Source organism: Mya arenaria, chromosome 3, assembly GCF_026914265.1.
Source record: "Mya arenaria isolate MELC-2E11 chromosome 3, ASM2691426v1".
Lineage (NCBI taxonomy): Eukaryota > Metazoa > Mollusca > Bivalvia > Myida > Myidae > Mya > Mya arenaria.
Window position 1 is genome coordinate 11,448,800 of NC_069124.1, and position 20,148 is coordinate 11,468,947.

Below are 20,148 nucleotides of genomic sequence, written 5' to 3' on the forward strand. Positions count from 1 at the left end.
ACCATCAGTACCAGCAACACCAGCAGCAGCAGCACCACCACCACCACCAGCACTAGCACCACCAGCAGCAGCACCACCGGCAGCACCACCACCACAACCACCACTGTCAGCAGCCGCAGCAGCAGCGTCAGCAGTTGCACGAATAAAATATACATTTTACTTTTACAAACAACATGACTGTATTTAATACTAAATAGGAGACATTGAAAGTCTAATTTAAACTACTTTAAACGGTTACAGTATCTCAAAAATATTTTTTTCCGAATGTTCGAAGGGACAGGAAATGCAAAATATATTTTGCCTGATTATATATTATAATGTTTGATAAACGATTTCTATGGGTGGATGGGCCTGTTGTAATGCGCTCAAATCTGCGTCAGGTTTCACGTCATCACATTGGCATAGATACTATAAGATTCTAAACATGTAAGACTAAACGGAATAATAAAATAATGTGTCCATTTGGAAACTATATATATTCTATTTTGTTTTGTTTTATTTTGTGATTTTGTTTATTCAATGTGATAAATATGGGACACTTTGTGTTCGTAGTGATAGTGATTTATATTTTCGCATCTTCTAGTCAATTAATTGGTAAGTTTTTGAAAAAAAGTTTGTGTACATTTCGAGTATGAATTAAAAGAATAAGCTGAATGGATTGATAAACAATTGGTTGCCGCAGTTTTGTGGAAATATCCGGTAAAGTAAGACCCTCCCATCGGATTTCAGGACCATAGTTGTGCAGTGCGTTCAAATATTGTTGGCGTTCCTTTCTAATTTTTAAGGACAATTTCAAATAAAATCATTCCATTTGTGTCTTGTGAGCAATAAGGCGCATTTAGAAGCAATACAGATGTCAAATGACCCTGACATTGACCCAACAGGTTTAATATATGTAGAATAAAATGAATTTTGAATGTATAAGTTTGACTCGACGGGTCAAATACATTTTCTCAGAAACCTGAAGCCTTTATTCTGCAGACTTAGTAAGATAGATATACACATTCGAACCCGTTGGTTCGAACTCGCTTGGCTCGAATTCCTCGTTGGCTCGAACTGGATGTAAAGGGCCGATTTTTATACGTTGGCTCGCTTGGCTCGAATTTTCCGAGGCTCGAGGTATTTTCGCCGGTCCCGAGGAGTTCGAGTCAACGAGGTTCGACTTGTAGAATCAAGTTCATTAATCCCAGCAGCCTGGACGACATTGAGAATATATAACTAAGCGGACAGTCAACATTTAATCCTATTTTAACATGAAATATGATTCATGGAAATATTGAGATCTTGCTATCAACGATCGTATTGTTTTCGGGAAAATAGTTTAAAATTAATTTATTTTACAACGATTTTGAGGGAAGTTCTATTTACTTAAACTAAGTCACTCTCTTTGGCACGGTGTTGCGCGAGAGTGTGACCTTGTGTTGTGCGGGGAAACCGGAGCACCCGGAAAAAAACCCAAGTGGCCGGCTTGGCGAAACTCAATCAAACACACATGCGCCGAAACCGATAATCGAACCCGACCAACCGGGTCGCACTGGTGATAATCGAGTGTGCTTAACACGGCGCTTACCGGACAACCGAAAGCTTAGGAAAACTTATATTAAAGAATTATAGGATAATACCGTACTAAAAAGCTGACTTTCTTCATCTTATGAATTGAGTCGTACGTTCGCGGATAAGATCGTTAATGAAGTTTCAATTTATTTTCCTTGTTAGCAGAGCCTCGGTGACACGTGATGGAGTTTTCACATTATTTACACAATAAACAGGAAATATTTGTATTATTTCAACAGAATTAAGGAAATAAATGCCTGAAAGAACTTATTTATTTTCGTAAAGACAGACTTTACCAGTTCTCGTACGATATTGTTTTGATTTTTGATTTATGATTACATGTATACAAGAATACAAACACTTCTGACATATACACTTCGTGATTTTGGTTGTTATGGAAAATTCAAATGTTTACCCTCCTGTGCAAGCCAATCTCGGTACGGTATTAAAGTTTCAGGATGTCGAAATTATTGGGTTAATGTCTAATTCAGGATGCTTTTAATAACTATGCGAGGTATTCAGACACTTGTAAGGAACTATTATTTTCCATGCTAACTCACCAACACCACACAAATATCATTGTATTGTAAATAAACTGTACAAAATAATACTGTCTGCTTATTTTTTTAATATTGTAACAATTACAGTAGCTGAATTCGTAAAACAGACCAAGTGATCATGTATTTGCCAATATCGTTGAAAATATATAGAGAATATAGCAATTGCATTCTTTCAATTACTTTAATTTTATTGCGCCAAAAAATAGTTATCATAACTGTTCAATTCATTAATAAGTGTGTAGCCTAATTAATTGCATTTTAATAATTCAATATCGATCTAAACAGAATAGCTTATAAAGGTGCACCAACGTCAAACAGTCACCAAACGAGTATCTCTATTCAAGTAACAAATATTCCAAAAGTCACAAATCACGGCATAGATCTAGGGTATGTTTACAAACAATCGCCACATCGTTTAATGGATTTAGTTTATGCTGATATTGAAGAACAAAGTGTAGGAAGTTCATAACTGCATCGGCAAAGATACAATTCATAACTGTTGTAAGTGAGTAGTTGTCATTCACCACACAAATGCCGTTGAATGCTTCACACATTTTTAGCATTTTCGGGTGGAGTGAGTGTGCATGTAGATTTTCTGGCCGATTTTCTTTGCCATTGTCACCTCAAACTCCTCTAACCACATTGATATTTTTCGTTTTGGGGGAGGATCGCGTATCCAAATTTGCGACTTAAAACCCTAATCCTGGATTCGCCGCTGAGTAAATTAACGTGTCACTGGTTTATTGATTCAACACTAAATATGAAAATTCTAATATTATAAGTTATTTTAAAGCTGGAATATATTTTGATGATGATTCAACATTAATTCGCAATAATGGATAAAGGCACTGGCGTGGTTTAACATTAATCATCATATATTTTGTGGAAAAAAATAGTAATTTAGTAGTGTGTAGCCTACAGGTACACCGATTGTTGCTTACCTTTGTTTTTATAACGCTGATGTCATAGGGCAAATTACACCAATTCGGAATTGCATACCCATTGCTACATGCCTTATTTCTTTAATTAACACATGACTGTGAATCAAAGCATGGTTATACAATCTCAGAAGATTTGCCACCTTTCATATTTATAGGTTTTGAAGCTGAATGGTTTCTGATTTCAAAAACAGGATAAACATGCTGGATCTACTTGATCTTCTTTTTATTGTTTACTTTTTCACCGCATTGTTTTTCCTTTACAACCGGATATTGTCATTTTACCGAATACACAGTGGTTACATTCAACCAATTTTAGTTTCTTAGGAGAATTTTTTTCGTACGTTGATTAATACTAAGTACAAGTGAAGCTTTCTCCCCATATATGGTGTTAGGGGTCGCGAAGCTCTAGAAATCAGTATTATCTTGCATGCAAGTTGAGAAATTACCTTTATATGATATGTAGGAAATTTATTTAGTAGTGTCTGACCCATACAGCTGTCAATAAAAGGATGGGAATTCCGTCTGGACATCTATTGTATTTATAATACTGCACATGCCTTTTATGTTAGTCGATTTACTTCCAGGCACAAATACAGTAATCGGGCTCGGGGCCAATGGCCGTGAACTAAAATATACCGATTCATTCAGTTAAAATATAGACATTCATCACAATGATTTCGCCATTTTAAAATTCACCAAAAACTACATAAAAACTATTTTATTATTTTTATAGTAGATACTATTTAAAAATGTAAATTATTGAACCCTCTTCCTGACATTATGATATTCTTGCCTTTAATTATATAGAATGGTTCTGAGTGGTCATGAGGTACATTTGTATATGGATTATCGCTTTTCACACAGGAACACGTTCTCTTCAACACTCAAATTGACTGTCAGTACTGGTTTCTATACATATCAGCTTTTAACCAAACTGAACTACTTTGTAGAAATCTTAACTAAATATGTTGTTCCCAAATTTTACAGAAGGGTCGTGCACATGGCCAGCCGCCTTCGCCAACCAAGTATGGGAAGACAGCGCTCACGGGACTCTAACCTTCACCTCAAGTGAAATATCGGCAGGGGGGTTGGTGGTTGATTATACTGTTTACGGAACGGTTGATACATGGATATGCCAGGATGACTCTCAATATGTATCAAATAACATTTTACTGATTAGGTATGTATACCATTAGTCTATTCTCGGTCAATGTTGCGTGATATGTCAACCGAAGGAAATTTTGACCTCAGTAAAAGTCAGTTATAGTGTTCTAATACAATTATAGTAACACTCCACAAAACATTGTCTTTTCAGATCGAAATCATCTTTCCTTGGACTAGCAAGCACGCCTTTTTACGTCTATTTTTGCTTGAAGTTGACGACACTCACAAGTTCGTCATTCATCTATTATCTACAAAACGGTAAGTGTCCACTGTTCACAACCTCACGCGCTAGGAAAGTGCATTCGTGCAATAACACGAACGTCATTTTTTTCTCGTAAAAAAGCTGTATTATTCATTTAGCTAATTTAAGTAACTTCCGTAATCCCACACATATTTATATGTATGCCAGCAAAATCATATTAAGGACGAGAAACATTTTCTTTTTGAATGCAATTGTTACAATGATCTACGTTTGTTACCCCCGAACGAAATAAATTCACGTCAATTAGTCGACCATGATATAGACAGTAAATTATCCATTCTATTATCCTAATACCCTAGAAAACTGTCTAAATATATTATGAATGCCTACCTGAAAAGAGGAACTATTATGTACCCTTAATGCGACATTTGATCACTTTCTATCGCTATTGGGACTCACAATGTATCTGTCATACCAACTTTGTTATGATTCTAGTCAATTTATGTTACATACCTTATGTTACTTACATTACAATTTAGATATGTTGACATATTTCCCCAAGGGGTCGGGTGCAAATGTTTGTTTATGTGTTATTTCTAGTCTCCCGAATTGCACATATCACAATAATAAATAATTTACTTACTTAGTTACTTATATTTAAGATAGCATAATGCATATTGTTTTTTTCCATTGCTATCATAGCAGTCGTAACTGTGGATAATAATATGTAAAGCTACCTTTTTCAGAACCCGAAATTCAAACTGCTAACAAAAACCGAGTGAAAACATCAAATATTGATACTAGCACGGCGTCTGATGTTTGTGACTCAGCCAACGCTGCAACTGGTCAGGAGTTTATTACTCTTGTCAATCAAGGTTTGTAAAAAACGTAAATTTTATGATATTCTCCCTTAATAAGAACTACGTCCTACCTATTTTAACCAGGTTTTCAACGAGAATGGGGATGTCACCAAACCTTGATTTCCGACCAATAACTTCAGCTATCATTGATCGAATTATATGAATATTTAGCTTTGTATTGCTTTTGAAGGAGGGGGTCAAAGTCAAGGTCACTGTTACTTAAAATAGAAAAATGGTTTCCGCCCAATATCTTAAGTAAGAATTGATTGGTAGTGAGGCAAGTTGGTGTGTAGATAGCTATTGTGAAGAGCTAGCTTGGGATTGCATTTGAGGGGGTTGGGTTAAGGTAAAGGTCACTGTGACTTAAACAGAAAAAAAATGTTTCCGCCTAATAACTAACGTAATTATTAATGGATAGTGATGCAAGTTTGTGTGTAGGAAACTTATGTGAAGAGCTTGCTTGTGATTGCTTTTGAGGGGGTCGCGGTTAAAATCAATGTCACTGTTACTTAAAATAGAAAATATGTTTTCTGCCCAATAACTAAAGCAAGTTTAGTTAAAACTTATTTATTTTACAATAATTGAGAAACAGGTTTTTACAACATTATATTTATTACTTGGCCCGATGTTAGGCAATAATGCGAATGTGTGGTCTTGTGTTGTGGGTGAAACATGCGCACATGCCGGAAATTGAACCTGCACATGTGAGTTAGGTTTGCTGGTATCATTGCTCTTAAAGGGATGGGGTCAAGCCCACTGTCACTTAAAAAAGAAAAATGGTTTCTGCCCAATACCCTACGTAAAAATTGATTGATAATGATATTACTTGGTGTGTAGGTAGCTTATGTGAAGGGGTCAAGGTCACTGTTACTAAAAATAGAAAAATGGTCTCTGCCCAATAATTTAAGTACAAATTTATGGATATTGGCGAAATTTTGTATGTATGTAGCTTATGTGAATAGCTTGGGATTGCTTTGAGGCGGTCGGGGTCAAGGTCAAGATCACTGTTACTAAAAAAATAAAACGGTTTCCTCCCAATAACCTAGGTTAGAATTGATGGATATTAATAAAAGTTTGTGTGTATGTAACTTTTGTGAAGAGCTAGATTGGGATTACTTTTGATGGAATCGAACATGTTACAAGTAGTCCATTTATATAAGTATATTTATTTCTGATTTAACATGTATTTATAATCGATTTGAATGAAGGTCTCTGATGTACAATAATTTTGATAGCCATGCTGGTATCATGTCCAAGGATTTGACGAAGAAAGAATGTTTACAAATATGCCCCAAAATATATTGCAAACAAGCACATTTGGCCTTGAAAGATCAGTAAATAGGTTTTCCATGACTGTCTTTTGTTTAAATTAAAAATGAAAATACACACTTATAAAGGTTTATCTTTCATGCATTTCCGGTCGTTCATGTAACATATTTAACAGTAAGTAACTCATTCCAAATGATATCAATTTTTACAAGTTAAAATGTGTTAAAATTCAATATTCACATTGGCTCAATTTATTGACATGCTAATTTGTTCACCGAATACGTTTAAAAATGGATTTCATTTAATTGAATTTAACCCACAGCTTCGGCCAGTACAGCTTATACCCAGTGTCCGTCCGTGCTGCTGGGACATTTCGAGTTCAACTACACGGCAGCAGGGGGGACTGAGACGTGTAATGACCCAACCCAGAACACGCCAAACGGGCACGAGCGCATGGACGTCTGCACGGACAAAACCAAACTAGATTTTCCCTATCCATGCGCAACGTCCATAGTTAACGCCGGTAAAGTCATTTTCAGACATTTTTTCAAGGTAATAAACTATGAAATTCGCAACGATTAACTGAATACAATGCACTTGGAGGTTTGTTGTTTTGAGGTACTCAAAGACATCGACAGGGCCTTATGTCTTATTCAAATTCTAGTGGAAATCAAAAATATTTTTTCTCACTTCATTCAACAATAAATCGAAGATATTTATATACAATACATGTTCCATCCAATTCACGTCGATGTTACGTTGCAGCTGCGGAAGTTCACTGTGTAGCATCAGTGACGTCAGGAAGTGACACATTCGTCGCGCTTTATAACCCTCAGGCAAGCGTTGACGGATCGACAACGTTCCGCTTCTCATGCCTGGTACGTACGTTTATCTCTAGACACTAGCCACATAACCACGTAACAAGGATGAAATACAGGGCACCAGGGTTACTACTCAGACAACAGTCGCGAAACCATTCATATCAGTTTCAAGCAGACTAAGGCAGGCACACACTGCGTGCACCCCCACAAACTGTCTAAGTGAATTGAGCAATTTGCATTCAAAATAATGTTGATTTCTAGTGGTTCACGACCCCCAACACCATATATAGGGAGAAAGCTCCACTAAACATTAAACGAAGTTGGAAATAAAGTTATGTTTGTCTTAAGAAAAGTATCATTGGTTGAACGTTACCACTGTTATTCGGTAAAATGACAATATCTGGTGTACGAGGACAAACAATGCGGCAAAAAGTAAAAAATAATTAGTTTCAGTTTTTGAAATCACAAACAATTCAAAACGTTTAAATGTGGAAGGTAGCCAATGTTCTGAGATGGTATTACCATGCTTTGATTCACTTTCATGTGCCAATTAAAAGAAATATTATATGTAGCAATGAGTAGCCAGTGGCGTACCTACATATAGGCCCGGGCCTAAAACTTTTTTGGAAAATGATAATTTTGAATAACCCAAAAAATGCAACAAAAACTAATAGCTACTCAAACATTTTGAACAACTCAAAAGTTTATTTTTTATTTTAACGAAAACGAGTTTGGTGTTTATTTAAAGTACGTGCAGGGTGTATTGCTTGATTTTATTGTCATCATTGCAAGTATTATTTAATGTGTGTAATGTACATACAAAAGTCCACAAACTCACATAGAATCATCGGGCCTACAAGTTTTTAGGCCCTAGCTACGCCCCTGGTAGGCACTTCCAAATTGGTGTAATTTGCCCTAAAGTTCAGTCATGGCTATTTACTTTCAGGCAATATCGTCTAACAGTCTCCAGGCGACAGTCGTGAACAACAGTTGCACGAGCGCAATGACGTCATCAAATCTTGCCGTTGACGCAAGCAACACCCAGATAGGGGGATCCATTGTGTTCTATCCTTACGGTAATTTACGTCATCATAATGACATTATAATAAATTAAACAATACCAATTACTTTATTTTATTACTTTATTTTATTAATTGTTAGGAAATATAGTTTTTGTGTAATTAACAGAAAAATTCTCTCTTGAATTATTGTACATGTTGTGGTCGCATAGAATACTAAACAAAAGTCCTGTTTTGTATTTTCAGTGTTTTGCCGTGAGTATTTCTTCTTTTTTCATTTCTCTGTTTAAATTGTATAATTATTTAATTATGAATTAAGCTTCAGGCATAAGAAAACAAGTCATATGATTTTAAGACTATACTTTTTATGAATTCCAATTTATTGAAGAGAAAATTTAATTAAAAGCAAAATCATTCAGTTGTATATCACGACGAAATGTTAATCGATTTTGTATAATTCTATAGTTTCCTGTTCGGATATGATTAATAATGTAAGGATTCACTGAATATGATATTGATTAAGTGAATTACGTACTGGCTCTTAAAAAAGGAGAAATATATATTTCCATATAGATACCATTCATTTAATTTTGTGTTGAGATTGGTTTAAAAACAATTACCGGTAAATACCATAGACAAACTAGGCGAACAAATAATGTTTTGAAGGGGGAAATGAAAACCAAAACGTATGACGCAAAGCTGACAGCTTTATAATTAATTCACTTTAATATTTAGCAAACACATGATCCATTCTATTCATCAATTCATTCCCATAGAATGTGAAATTCATTTGAAATCGAACTGAATTAGAAAGAGGGGAATGTAAAACGAGCCAGAGAAGACTTTTGTAGTTGTATTTAACCGGAGATGTAAGGATAAATACGGTCCTATTATTTGCTATACAATGCAGCTTAACATCTGCGTGTTCCTTTTCAATTACTCACAATATTGTGCTAGTTTTAAATACCATAGTGGATTTCACAAGCGAGAATAAGACATTTAAATTTTTACTGTTGATCATTTCTTTAAAAATGCCTGTGATTTTTAGACTCAATTCATCATTTCATTTGTCTACAGCGTATGATGTTATTTAATCAAACACCTTTGATGTTCTCAGTAATAATTATATCTATCTGAATGAAATCATGACACATGCTTTTTTTAATAGTAACGCATTTACATGAAACATATCCGCCTACCTGGTTCGTGACGCATCTTTAGGGAATACCATTGCTTTTCTGGAAATGTTTCAAACATTGATCATAACAATACACTACAATCCTCGCCATTCATTCACTTAAATAGCACACCCATTTTACCTCACAATAATACCAATCTGAATTTGGACTATGCATAATTAATATACCCACCGCTGTTCTGTTTAGAGTTTTGTTTAAATACAGTAGAGCTACAAGGGCGAATAAGGACACTTGCAAGAATTCAAGACTCCAGAGTAAAAGTTACGGTGACACCAATAGTGTCAAGCCCTTAAGCCTCTAAGACTTAGTGAGACCGTCCGAATTGAGAACGTCCGAATTCTGGCATCGCTGGCAGTATACAGCCTATTCATCATCAAAAACACATTTATTGGGAAGCTAAATATGTAATCTAGGCATTATGGAAAATATTGTTTCATAAATGAAAATCATAAACCTGTTTAAACGGTAATGTCAACACAGTTCAACTCAATTTGGTAGCCATTTTACTGTTTGAATGGAATGACGTCATGATTAACACGTGATAATCACATCATATGTTTTACTAACACCTGTTCAAAGGTCCTGGACTTTAGACTATCAAAATAATTCAGGTCGATAATAGCGTAGTTAACCTACTACAACAAGCTACACAAATAACAACAACAGCAACAACGACGCCGATAACGATGATCACCACGACGACAACGACGATGACGAAGATGAAAATGATGACAACGAGGACGACATAATGATGTTGCAAAAATCATCAGCATTTCAAACAATATATAATTCATAATATAGTTGAATTGAATACGCATCCGTTTTATGTTCATGACATCACAGACATTGCGTAAGACATAATGTAAATGAAATGAGAAAATCAAATAGGAGCAGTACTTTCTGAATTAGGGGCGATCCTTTCAACAAAAGAAGCAACAGTTTAGCCACATATAAGATTGACTGATCTGTGACCTCCCGTTTCTTTCTTCGAGGACAAATATACTTACATTAGTTGCTTTAAGATATCCCTGTGTGTATATCAATACCAGCGGGAAAGGACAGGAAAACTGTTACTTCCATTTACCAACACCCCTTTGTGCGTTGTCAAACGGGCATTTTATTCAATGAAATCAGATCGATTTGGTCAGGACTTAAATATCACTTAATTTGACTTGTCTGAGACCTTTTTGTAAGCGACATGATGAATGAAAACGTTAAAGAAACATGGGTTAACTTTTAAGATGTTTTTCAAGCGATAGTTGTACCATCGAGCGTTATTGCCGCTGTGAGGATTTTATTAAGCAATAAATGTTTGATAATAGATCGATAATAATTAATGAAATTTATGAATAGAGAACGGACAAACATGACAACGTTTTATGAAGATATTTCTCATTATTTTTTTTAAGTTTGTTAGAAAAAACAACAGCGGAAATCATAATTCAGAGCAGTTCATAGTTAATGTTTGCAAGGTGGATTTGTATGAAATGTTTGGATTAAATATCAATTTTTTAGCTGCTGAAATTTTCACAATTTCGCTATGGACTCTTTTCCATTTCATCGGTAAGTAAACGAGTTTCCATTGTTGGGCGACACAATCAACTAGCCATATGTATCACAAATTTGTGAAATAGGTGTTCACGAATTTCACAAATAGATTTGTGAAAAATGTGAACTGTCAAACAGGCAGGGTGCGTATCCAAGCCCATTTTTTACACAGAAACTATCCTACATGACTTCTGCTTTTTCATATATTTGGTAGTGTTATGTTGTAGCCATTATGAACTACATCCGATATGTTTGTTCCTCCGTCAGTCCGTCTGCATTTTTATCTGCTTGCCTGTTATTTGGTCAAACGTCAAATCTATTGACATTTACATACTGGTATAATATTTCTGTATAATCTGAAACACACAACTTTCCTGACACTTTAGTTTGTGTTCTGATCATTTATAACCATTTAAGTTAAATCAACGCTTTGATACGCCTCATTATAGTAGCGACGTGTTTTGGTATTGACTACCAAAATATAGCCTACCAAAACACAGCGTACCAACACAACGTACCAACACACAACGTACCAACACACAGCGTACCAACACACAGCCTACCAGAACTCGTGACTCCTACACATTTTGGTATATGATAAACGAAGCTTACACTGACCGAATACCGTAATCATGACCGGTGTGTATGTAATAAACCAACAACAATATAAAAACAACACAAAATACACACAAAAATAGGAACCCCCTTAACAATGTATGCTATTAAAATGGAGTTCTAAACTTTCAAAATAAATTCAATCATTAACTCCCTCCGATCGCAGATGATACTTTGAAGTTTTAACAAAATAATTTATTCTTACTTTGGTTTTAGAATGTAATCGAAATACTTGAACTCGTACAGTTTATGTGTTTTCTGACGGTCTTATAATGTTTGTTTATTGGAATTTACTGCAATATTATTTCACGAATAAGTAGTCCAAAATATCCCATGGGCAAATATCTGGCATAAACGTCATATCAATTGCAGATCATACGATCAATTTTAATTTTCGAAATAATTAATATTTTTGAGTACGAGACATTTGCATGGTTCTAATGCACACAACAGTGGCATGTTAAGTAAGTTAGGGACATGTGCATGGTTCTAATGCACCCAACAGTGGCATGTTCAGTATGTAAGAGACATGCGCGTGGTTCTACAGCAACCTTCAGTGCATGTTCAGTATGTTAGAGACATGCGCATGGTTCTAATGCACCCAACAGTGGCATGTTCAGTATGTTAGAGACATGCGCATGGTTCTAATGCACCCAACAGTGGCATGTTCTGTTTGTTAGAGACATTTGCATGGTTCTAATGCACCCAGCGGTGGTATGTTCATTGTGTAAGAGACATGTGCATGGTTCTAATGCACCCAACAGTGGCATGTTCAGTATGTTAGAGACATGTGCATGGTTCTAATGCACCCAACAGTGGCATGTTCAGTATGTTAGAGACATTTGCATGGTTCTAATGCACCCAGCAGTGGCATGTCCAGTGTGTTAGAGACATGTGCATGGTTCTAATGCACCCAACAGTGGCATGTTCAGTGTGTTAGAGACATGTGCATGGTTCTAATGCACCCAACAGTGGCATGTTCAGTGTGTAAGGGACATGTGCATGGTTCTAATGCACCCAATAGTGGCATGTTCTGTATGTTAGAGACATGCCCATGGTTCTAATGCACCCAACAGTGGCATGTTCAGTATGTTAGAGACATGCGCGTGGTTCCAAAGCAACCATCAGTGGCATGTTCAGTATGTAAAAGACATGCGCGTGGTTCTAATGCACACAACAGTGGCATGTTCAGTATGTAAGAGACATGCGCGTGGTTCTAATGCACCAAACAGTGGCATGTTCAGTATGTTAGGGATATGTACGTGGTTCTAAAGTTACCAGCGGTGGCATGTTTAGTATGTTAGAGACATGCGCGTGGTTCTAAAGCAACCAAACAGTGGCATGTTCAGTATGTTAGAGACATGTGCGTGGTTCTACAGAAACCAAACAGTGGCATGTTCAGTATGTTAGAGACATGCGCGTGGTTCTAAAGCAACCATCAGTGACATGTTCAGTATGTTAGAGACATGCGCGTAGTTCAACAGCAACAAACAGTGGCATGTTCAGTATGTTAGAGACATGTGCGTGGTTTTAAAGCAACCATCAGTGGCATGTTCAGTATGTTAGAGACATACGCGTGGTTCTAAAGCAACCAAACAGTGGCATGTTCAGTATGTTAGAGACATGCGCGTGGTTCTAAAGCAACCATCAGTGGCATGTTCAGTATGTTAGAGACATGCGCGTGGTTCAACAGCAGCAAACAGTGGCATGTTCAGTATGTTAGAGACATGCGCATGGTTCTAAAGCAACCAAACAGTGGCATGTTCAGTATGGTAGAGACATGCGCGTGGTTCTAAAGCAACCATCAGTGGCATGTTCAGTATGTTAGAGACATGCGCGTGGTTCAACAACAACAAACAGTGGCATGTTCAGTATGTTAGAGACATGCGCATGGTTCTAAAGCAACCAAACAGTGGCATGTTCAGTATGTTAGAGACATGCGCATGGTTCTAAAGCAACCAAACAGTGGCATGTTCAGTATGTTAGAGACATGCGCGTGGTTTTAAAGCAACCATCAGTGGCATGTTTAGTATGCTAGAGACATGCGCGTGGTTCTAAAGCAACCATCAGTGGCATGTTCAGTATGTTAGAGACATGCGCGTGGTTCTACAGCAACCAGCAGTGCCATGTTCAGTATTTTAGAGACATGCGCGTGGTTCTAAAGCAACCAGCAGTGGCATGTTCAGTATAAAGCACCAAACAGTAGCATGTTCAGTATTTTAGACGTCATCATATATGTTTTAAACATGACCCCAAGATGAACGGTCGGATGTCTAAACTCTATTATGAAATTCAATAGACTGACAAAACACATAAAATATGTACGACTCTTTTATAACTTAGGTTAAATTGCTTTTAATCATCATGCGAATGAATACTCGGTACCTTGTTTTTTAATATAGAGGAATTGAAAGTTTTGACAACATATTCAATACGAAATATTGATTCAAAATACTGGGGCATGCGTTTAGGATAATCGTATTCATTTCTGTGTGTATTACTAATGAACCATTCACAATGCAAGAAACCCATGACTTGAATCTTAACATCTACTAATGGAATACATGTGATTCATATAAGGTAGCCGAGGTATATTGGTGCGATGTTTGATGGCTGGTAGCCTTATACTAGTTCGGTATCATTTGAAAGGTTTTAAAGTGACTCGCTTATGGTTTGTAAAATGCATTTTTTATTAATTACGAGATAAAGTGTGGCAAATCACAAGGAGTGTTAAAACAAAAGACCAAAAGCTGGAACCCTTCAGCAAATGTTGATATTTGCTCAAATATCGTCTTTGCAGATCACAATTTTCATTAGAGTTTATAACGCGATTGAAAATTAATTACGGCTGTAGTATTACGTGACTGGTGATTGACATTATCACGTGATGTTATCAGTGTATCGTTAACAGGTTAACATATCCACCACTTTAGTTAAAGTCAGGGTGGCCTTGTGGACAACCCGGCTTTTTTATATTTTTTTCTTGAGTTTACCTGCTTGATTTCGAACCCCACTAAAGCCAAAACATTTTTATGCTATTGCTGTATTTTTTTCTGCAATTTCGATATCATGGAGTAAAATAATGATAAAATAAATGTTTTGAGATGCATTACCGGGAAAACTAATTTTTGGTCCATAAACATGAGCGTGTAAATATTATACCAAAACAAATATTGCAAACCTTAACAGCGTATTTGTATACATTGGACACCTTAAGATGTCTTGAGATCATGATGCATTATTATATTTTACAATAAATGTTAGTGTCTGTTTTGACTACGGTTTTTTATACATGGCGAAGGCTGGCAACGACCATTGAATTTGAGTGATTTAGCATTAAAGCGGTAACAATGTGACCGCTTTGAGCTCGGCTATTTTTCGAGGCTTGTCATAGGCTTGGTGTCGTCATCAACGTCGTCGGCGTCGTTGTTTAAAAAACTTCAATTTGGCCATAACTTAAAAACAGTTTAAGATATTCATATTGGTAAACGGCAGTATACATCTCTACAGCACGGCCAGTAACTCTAGCTCAACTTGTCCAGTTAACTACTTTTTCGAATTAAACAAAAAGACAAGCGATAGCGTACGATTTGAGGCGCTCTTTGTGTGATTTTGTTTTGTTTTGCAGAAAAAATAATCAATATGTTGCTTCGTATCAGCTATCATAATTCAGCATAAATAGCGCCCCAACCCCTTCTCCGCTCTCTCTCTCTCTCTCTCTCTCTCTCTCTCTCTCTCTCTCTCTCTCTCTCTCTCTCTCTCTCTCTCTCTCTCTCAATCTCTCCCCCCCCCCCCTCTCTCTCATTCAAAACAATGTAAATTGAAACTCTGATGGTAATTCCGAACGTACATGAAGTAAACCATATGAAAGGTCATGTTGTATTTGAATTTTGTATTTTGAAGTATTTGTCCAAGGTATAATACACTTGATTCGTACCTCTTCAGAGGGTGGCTGTAACTGGCCAAGCGCCTTCGCCAGCACGACATGGGAGGACAACGAGAGAGGAACGTTGACGTTCTCCGCGACGGAAGTGACCGGTTTAAGCATCGACGTCTCCGCTAGGGACTCCTCCACGGGATTTATTGACACGTGGGAATGTGCCAGCATGGCGGACTTTGGTTCGCGGGGTATTCTCACCCTCAAGTTAGTATTAAATGGTTCAGGCTTTACTACTATAAAGAAGTTCGAGTACGGTACCAAAGGGAATTTACTCGAACATAAACTGGAAAATTAATGTGCTATCAAGAGTAAGTTTTCTTAAATTGATTTACATATTTTAATAGCATTGCTTAATGTGCAAAAGTCGCTCTTTTTTCGTGTGTTTCAATAAAATATCATTGTATTTAAGTATAAAAGATGGAACATTAAACTTCATTGTGTGTTTTGGGAAACTCGAGTCATCCACTTAACCGAAAACAAAGGCACTGTGTGTTTTGGGAAACCCATGTCATCCACTAGCTAAGAACAAAGGCACTGTGTGTTTGGGGAAACTCAAGTCATCCACAAGCTAAGAACAAAGGCACTGTGTGTTTGGGGAAACTCAAGTCATCCACAAGCTAAGAACAAAGGCACCGTGTGTTTGGGGAAACTCAAGTCGCCCACTAGCTAAGAACAAATGCATTGTGTGTTTGGGGAAACTCAAGTCGCCCACTAGCTAAGAAGAAATGCATTGTGTGTTTGGGGAAACTCAAGTCATCCACTAGCTAAGAACAAATGCACTGTGTGTTTGGGGAAACTCAAGTCATCCACTAGCTGAGAACAAATGCATTGTGTGTTTTGGGAAACTCAAGTCATCCACTAGCTAAGAACAAAGGCATTGTGTGTTTTGGGAAACTCATGTCATCCACTAGCTAAGAACAAATGGAGTGTGTGTTTGGGGAAACTCATGTCATCCACTAGCCGAGAACAAATGCACTGTGTGTTTGGGGAAACTCAAGTCATCCATTAGCTAAGAACCAATGCACTGTGTGTTTGGGGAAACTCATGTCATCCACTAGCCGAGAACAAAGGCATTGTGTGTTTTGGGAAACTCAAGTCATCCACTAGCTAAGAACAAATGCATTGTGTGTTTGGGGAAACTCCAGTCGCCCACTAGCTAAGGAAAAGGCATTGTTTGTTTGGGGAAACTCAAGTCATCCACTAGCTGAGGACAAAGGCATTGTGTGTTTGGGGAAACTCAAGTCATCCACTATCTAAGAACAAATGCATTGTGTGTTTGGGGAAACTCGTGTCATCCACTAGCCGAGAACAAAGGCATTGTGTGTTTTGGGAATCTGCAGTCATCCACTAGCCGAGAACAAAGGCACTGGGTGTTTGGGGAAACTTAATTCATCAACTAGCTGAGAACAAAGGCACTGTGTGTTTTGGGAAACTCAAGTCATCAACTGGCTGAAAACAAATGCATTGTGTGTTTTGGGAAACTCAAGTCATCCATTACCTAAGAACAAATGCATTGTGTGTTTTGGGAAACTGAAGTCATCCACTAGCTGAGAACAAAGGCACTGTGTGTTTGGGGAAACTCAAGTCATCCACTAGCCGAGAAAAAAGGCACTGTGTGTTTGGGGAAACTCAAGTCATCCACTAGCCGAGAAAAAAAGGCATTGTTTGTTTTGGGACACTGTAGTCATCCATTAGTTAAGGGCAAAGGCATTGTGTGTTTTTGGAAACTCAAGTCATCCACTAGCTACGAACAAATGCATTGTGTGTTTGGGGAAACTCAAGTCATCAATTAGCTGAGAACAAAGGCATTGTGTGTTTTGGGAAACTCATGTCATCCATTAGTTAAGGGCAAAGGCGTTGTGTGTTTTTGGAAACTCAAGTCATCCACTAGCTACGAACAAATGCATTGTGTGTTTGGGGAAACTCAAGTCATCAATTAGCTGAGAACAAAGGCATTGTGTGTTTTGGGAAACTCATGTTATCCACTGGCTAAGAACAAATGCATTGTGTGTTTTGGGAAAATCAAGTCATCCACTAGCTAAGAACAAATGCATTGTGTGTTTGAGGAAACCCAAGTCATCCACTAGCTAAGAACAAATGCATTGTGTGTTTGGGGAAACTCAAGTCATCCACTAGCTAAGAACAAAGGCATTGTGTGTTTTGGGAAACTCATGTCATCCACTAGCTAAGAACAAATGCATAGTGTGTTTGGGGAAACTCAAGTCATCCATTAGCTAAGAACACATGCATTTTGTGTTTGGGGAAACTCAAGTCATCCACTAGCTAAGAATAAAGGCATTGTGTGTTTGGGGAAAATCAAGTCATCCACTAGCTAAGAACAAATGCATTGTGTGTTTGGGGAAACTCAAGTCATCCACTAGCTAAGAACAAAGGCATTGTGTGTTTTGGGAAACTCATGTCATCCACTAGCTAAGAACAAATGCATAGTGTGTTTGGGGAAACTCAAGTCATCCATTAGCTAAGAACACATGCATTTTGTGTTTGGGGAAACTCAAGTCATCCACTAGCTAAGAATAAAGGCATTGTGTGTTTGGGGAAAATCAAGTCATCCACTAGCTAAGAACAAATGCATTGTGTGTTTGGGGAAACTCAAGTCATCCACTAGCTAAGAACAAATGCATTGTGTGTCTTGGAGGAAATCAAGTCATCCACTAGCTAAGAACAAAGGCACTGTGTGTTTGGGGAAACTCAAGTCATCCACTAGCTAAGAACAAATGCATTGTGTGTATTGGGAAAATCAAGTCATCCACTATCTAAGAGCAAATGCATTGTGTGTTTGGGGAAAATCAAGTCATCCACTAGCTAAGAACAAATGCATTGCGTGTTTGGGGAAACTCAAGTCATCCACTAGCTAAGAACAATTGCATTGTGTGTTTGGGGAAACTCAAGTCATCAATTAGCTGAGAACAAAGGCATTGTGTGTTTTGGGAAACTCATGTCATCCACTAGTTAAGAACAAATGCATTGTGTGTTTTGGGAAAATCAAGTCATCCACTAAATAAGAACAAATGCATTTTGTGTTTGGGGAAACTCAAGTCATCCACTAGCTAAGAACAAATGCATTGTGTGTTTGGGGAAACTCAAGTCATCCACTAGCTAAGAACAAAGGCATTGTGTGTTTTGGGAAACTCATGTCATCCACTAGCTAAGAACAAATGCATTGTGTGTTTGGGGAAACTCAAGTCATCCACTAGCTAAGAACAAATGCATTGTGTGTTTGGGGAAAATCAAGTCATCCACTAGCTAAGAACAAATGCATTGTGTGTTTGGGGAAACTCAAGTCATCCACTAGCTAAGAACAAATGCATTGTGTGTTTGGGGAAAATCAAGTCATCCACTAGCTAAGAACAAAGGCGCTGTGTGTTTGGGGAAACTCAAGTCGCCCACTAGCTAAGAACAAAGGCATTGTGTGTTTTGGGAAACTCAAGTCGCCCACTAGCTAAGAACAAATGCATTGTGTGTTTGGGGAAACTCAAGTCTTCCACAAGCTGAGAACAAATGCACTGTGTTTGGGGAAACTCAAGTCATCAACTAGCTGAGAACAAAGGCATTGTGTGTTTTGGGAAACTCATGTCATCCACTAGCTAAGAACAAATGGAGTGTGTGTTTGGGGAAACTCATGTCATCCACTAGCCGAGAACAAAGGCATTGTGTGTTTTGGGAAACTCAAGTCATCCACTTGCTAAGAACAAATGCACTGTGTGTTTGGGGAAACTCCAGTCGCCCACTAGCTAAGAAAAAAGGCATTGATCGTTTGGGGAAACTCAAGTCATCCACTAGCTGAGGACAAAGGCATTGTGTGTTTGGGGAAACTGAAGTCATCCTCTAGCTAATAACAAATGCACTGTGTGTTTGGGGAAACTCATGTCATCCACTAGCCGAGAACAAAGGCATTGTGTGTTTTGGGAAACTTAAGTAATCAGCTAGCTGAGAACAAAGGCACTGTGTGTTTTGAGACACTGCAGTCATCCACTAGCTTAGTACAAATGCATTGTGTGTTTTGGGACACTGCAGTCATCCACTAGCTAAGAACAATTGCATTGTGTGTTTTGGGAAACTGCAGTCATCCACTAGCTAAGAACAAATGCACTGTGTGTTTTGGGAAACTCCAGTCACCCACTAGCTAAGAACAAATGCATTGTTTGTTTGGGGAAACTCCAGTCGCCCACTAGCTAAGAACAAATGCTCTGTGTGTTTTGGGACACTGCAGTCATCCACTAGCTAAGAACAAAGGCATTTTGTGTTATTTGGAAACTCCAGTCATCCAGTAGCTAAGAACAAATGCATTGTGTGTTTTCGGAAACTCCAGTCGCCCACTAGCTAAGAACAAAGGCATTGTTTGTTTGGGGAAACTCCAGGCGCCCACTAGCTAAGAACAAATGCATTGTGTGTTTTTGGAAACTGCAGTCATCCACTAGCTAAGAACAAAGGCATT

The 20,148-nt window shown here is 37.6% G+C and overlaps 2 protein-coding genes across 5 annotated transcripts in view; both read left to right on the plus strand.

Moving 5' to 3' along the window:
- Nucleotides 1-397: 397 nt before the first annotated feature.
- LOC128225664 (uncharacterized) lies at nucleotides 398-9,484 on the plus strand. The gene is made up of 8 exons (XM_052935573.1): nucleotides 398-594; nucleotides 4,043-4,235; nucleotides 4,371-4,477; nucleotides 5,168-5,296; nucleotides 6,873-7,073; nucleotides 7,316-7,428; nucleotides 8,318-8,447; nucleotides 9,468-9,484. The coding sequence occupies exons 1-8, from the start codon at nucleotides 531-533 to the stop codon at nucleotides 9,482-9,484; spliced, it is 954 nt and encodes a 317-aa protein (XP_052791533.1). The 5' UTR covers nucleotides 398-530.
- Nucleotides 9,485-10,664: 1,180 nt separating this feature from the next.
- The window catches only part of LOC128229284 (mucin-22-like), a 32,960-nt gene continuing 23,476 nt past the window's right edge, over nucleotides 10,665-20,148 (plus strand). For 3 of the 4 annotated variants that reach the window (XM_052941113.1, XM_052941115.1, XM_052941116.1), the window contains exons 1-2: nucleotides 10,665-11,152; nucleotides 15,698-15,896. In XM_052941113.1, the coding sequence (XP_052797073.1) occupies nucleotides 10,969-11,152; nucleotides 15,698-15,896 (383 nt within the window). In that variant the 5' untranslated portion in view covers nucleotides 10,665-10,968. The remainder of the gene's footprint in view (nucleotides 11,153-15,697; nucleotides 15,897-20,148) is intronic. The other variant, XM_052941114.1, reaches the window with a different exon arrangement.

What these genes read in the sequence shown, in the direction of transcription:
- LOC128225664 (XM_052935573.1), top strand. Translation starts at nt 531, where the DNA reads ATGGGACACTTTGTGTTCGTAGTGATAGTGATTTATATTTTCGCATCT. An exon ending in ATCTTCTAGTCAATTAATTG is followed by an intron (nt 595 to 4,042) that starts GTAAGTTTTTGA and finishes CAAATTTTACAG; the next exon opens with AAGGGTCGTGCACATGGCCA. An exon ending in CATCTATTATCTACAAAACG is followed by an intron (nt 4,478 to 5,167) that starts GTAAGTGTCCAC and finishes TACCTTTTTCAG; the next exon opens with AACCCGAAATTCAAACTGCT.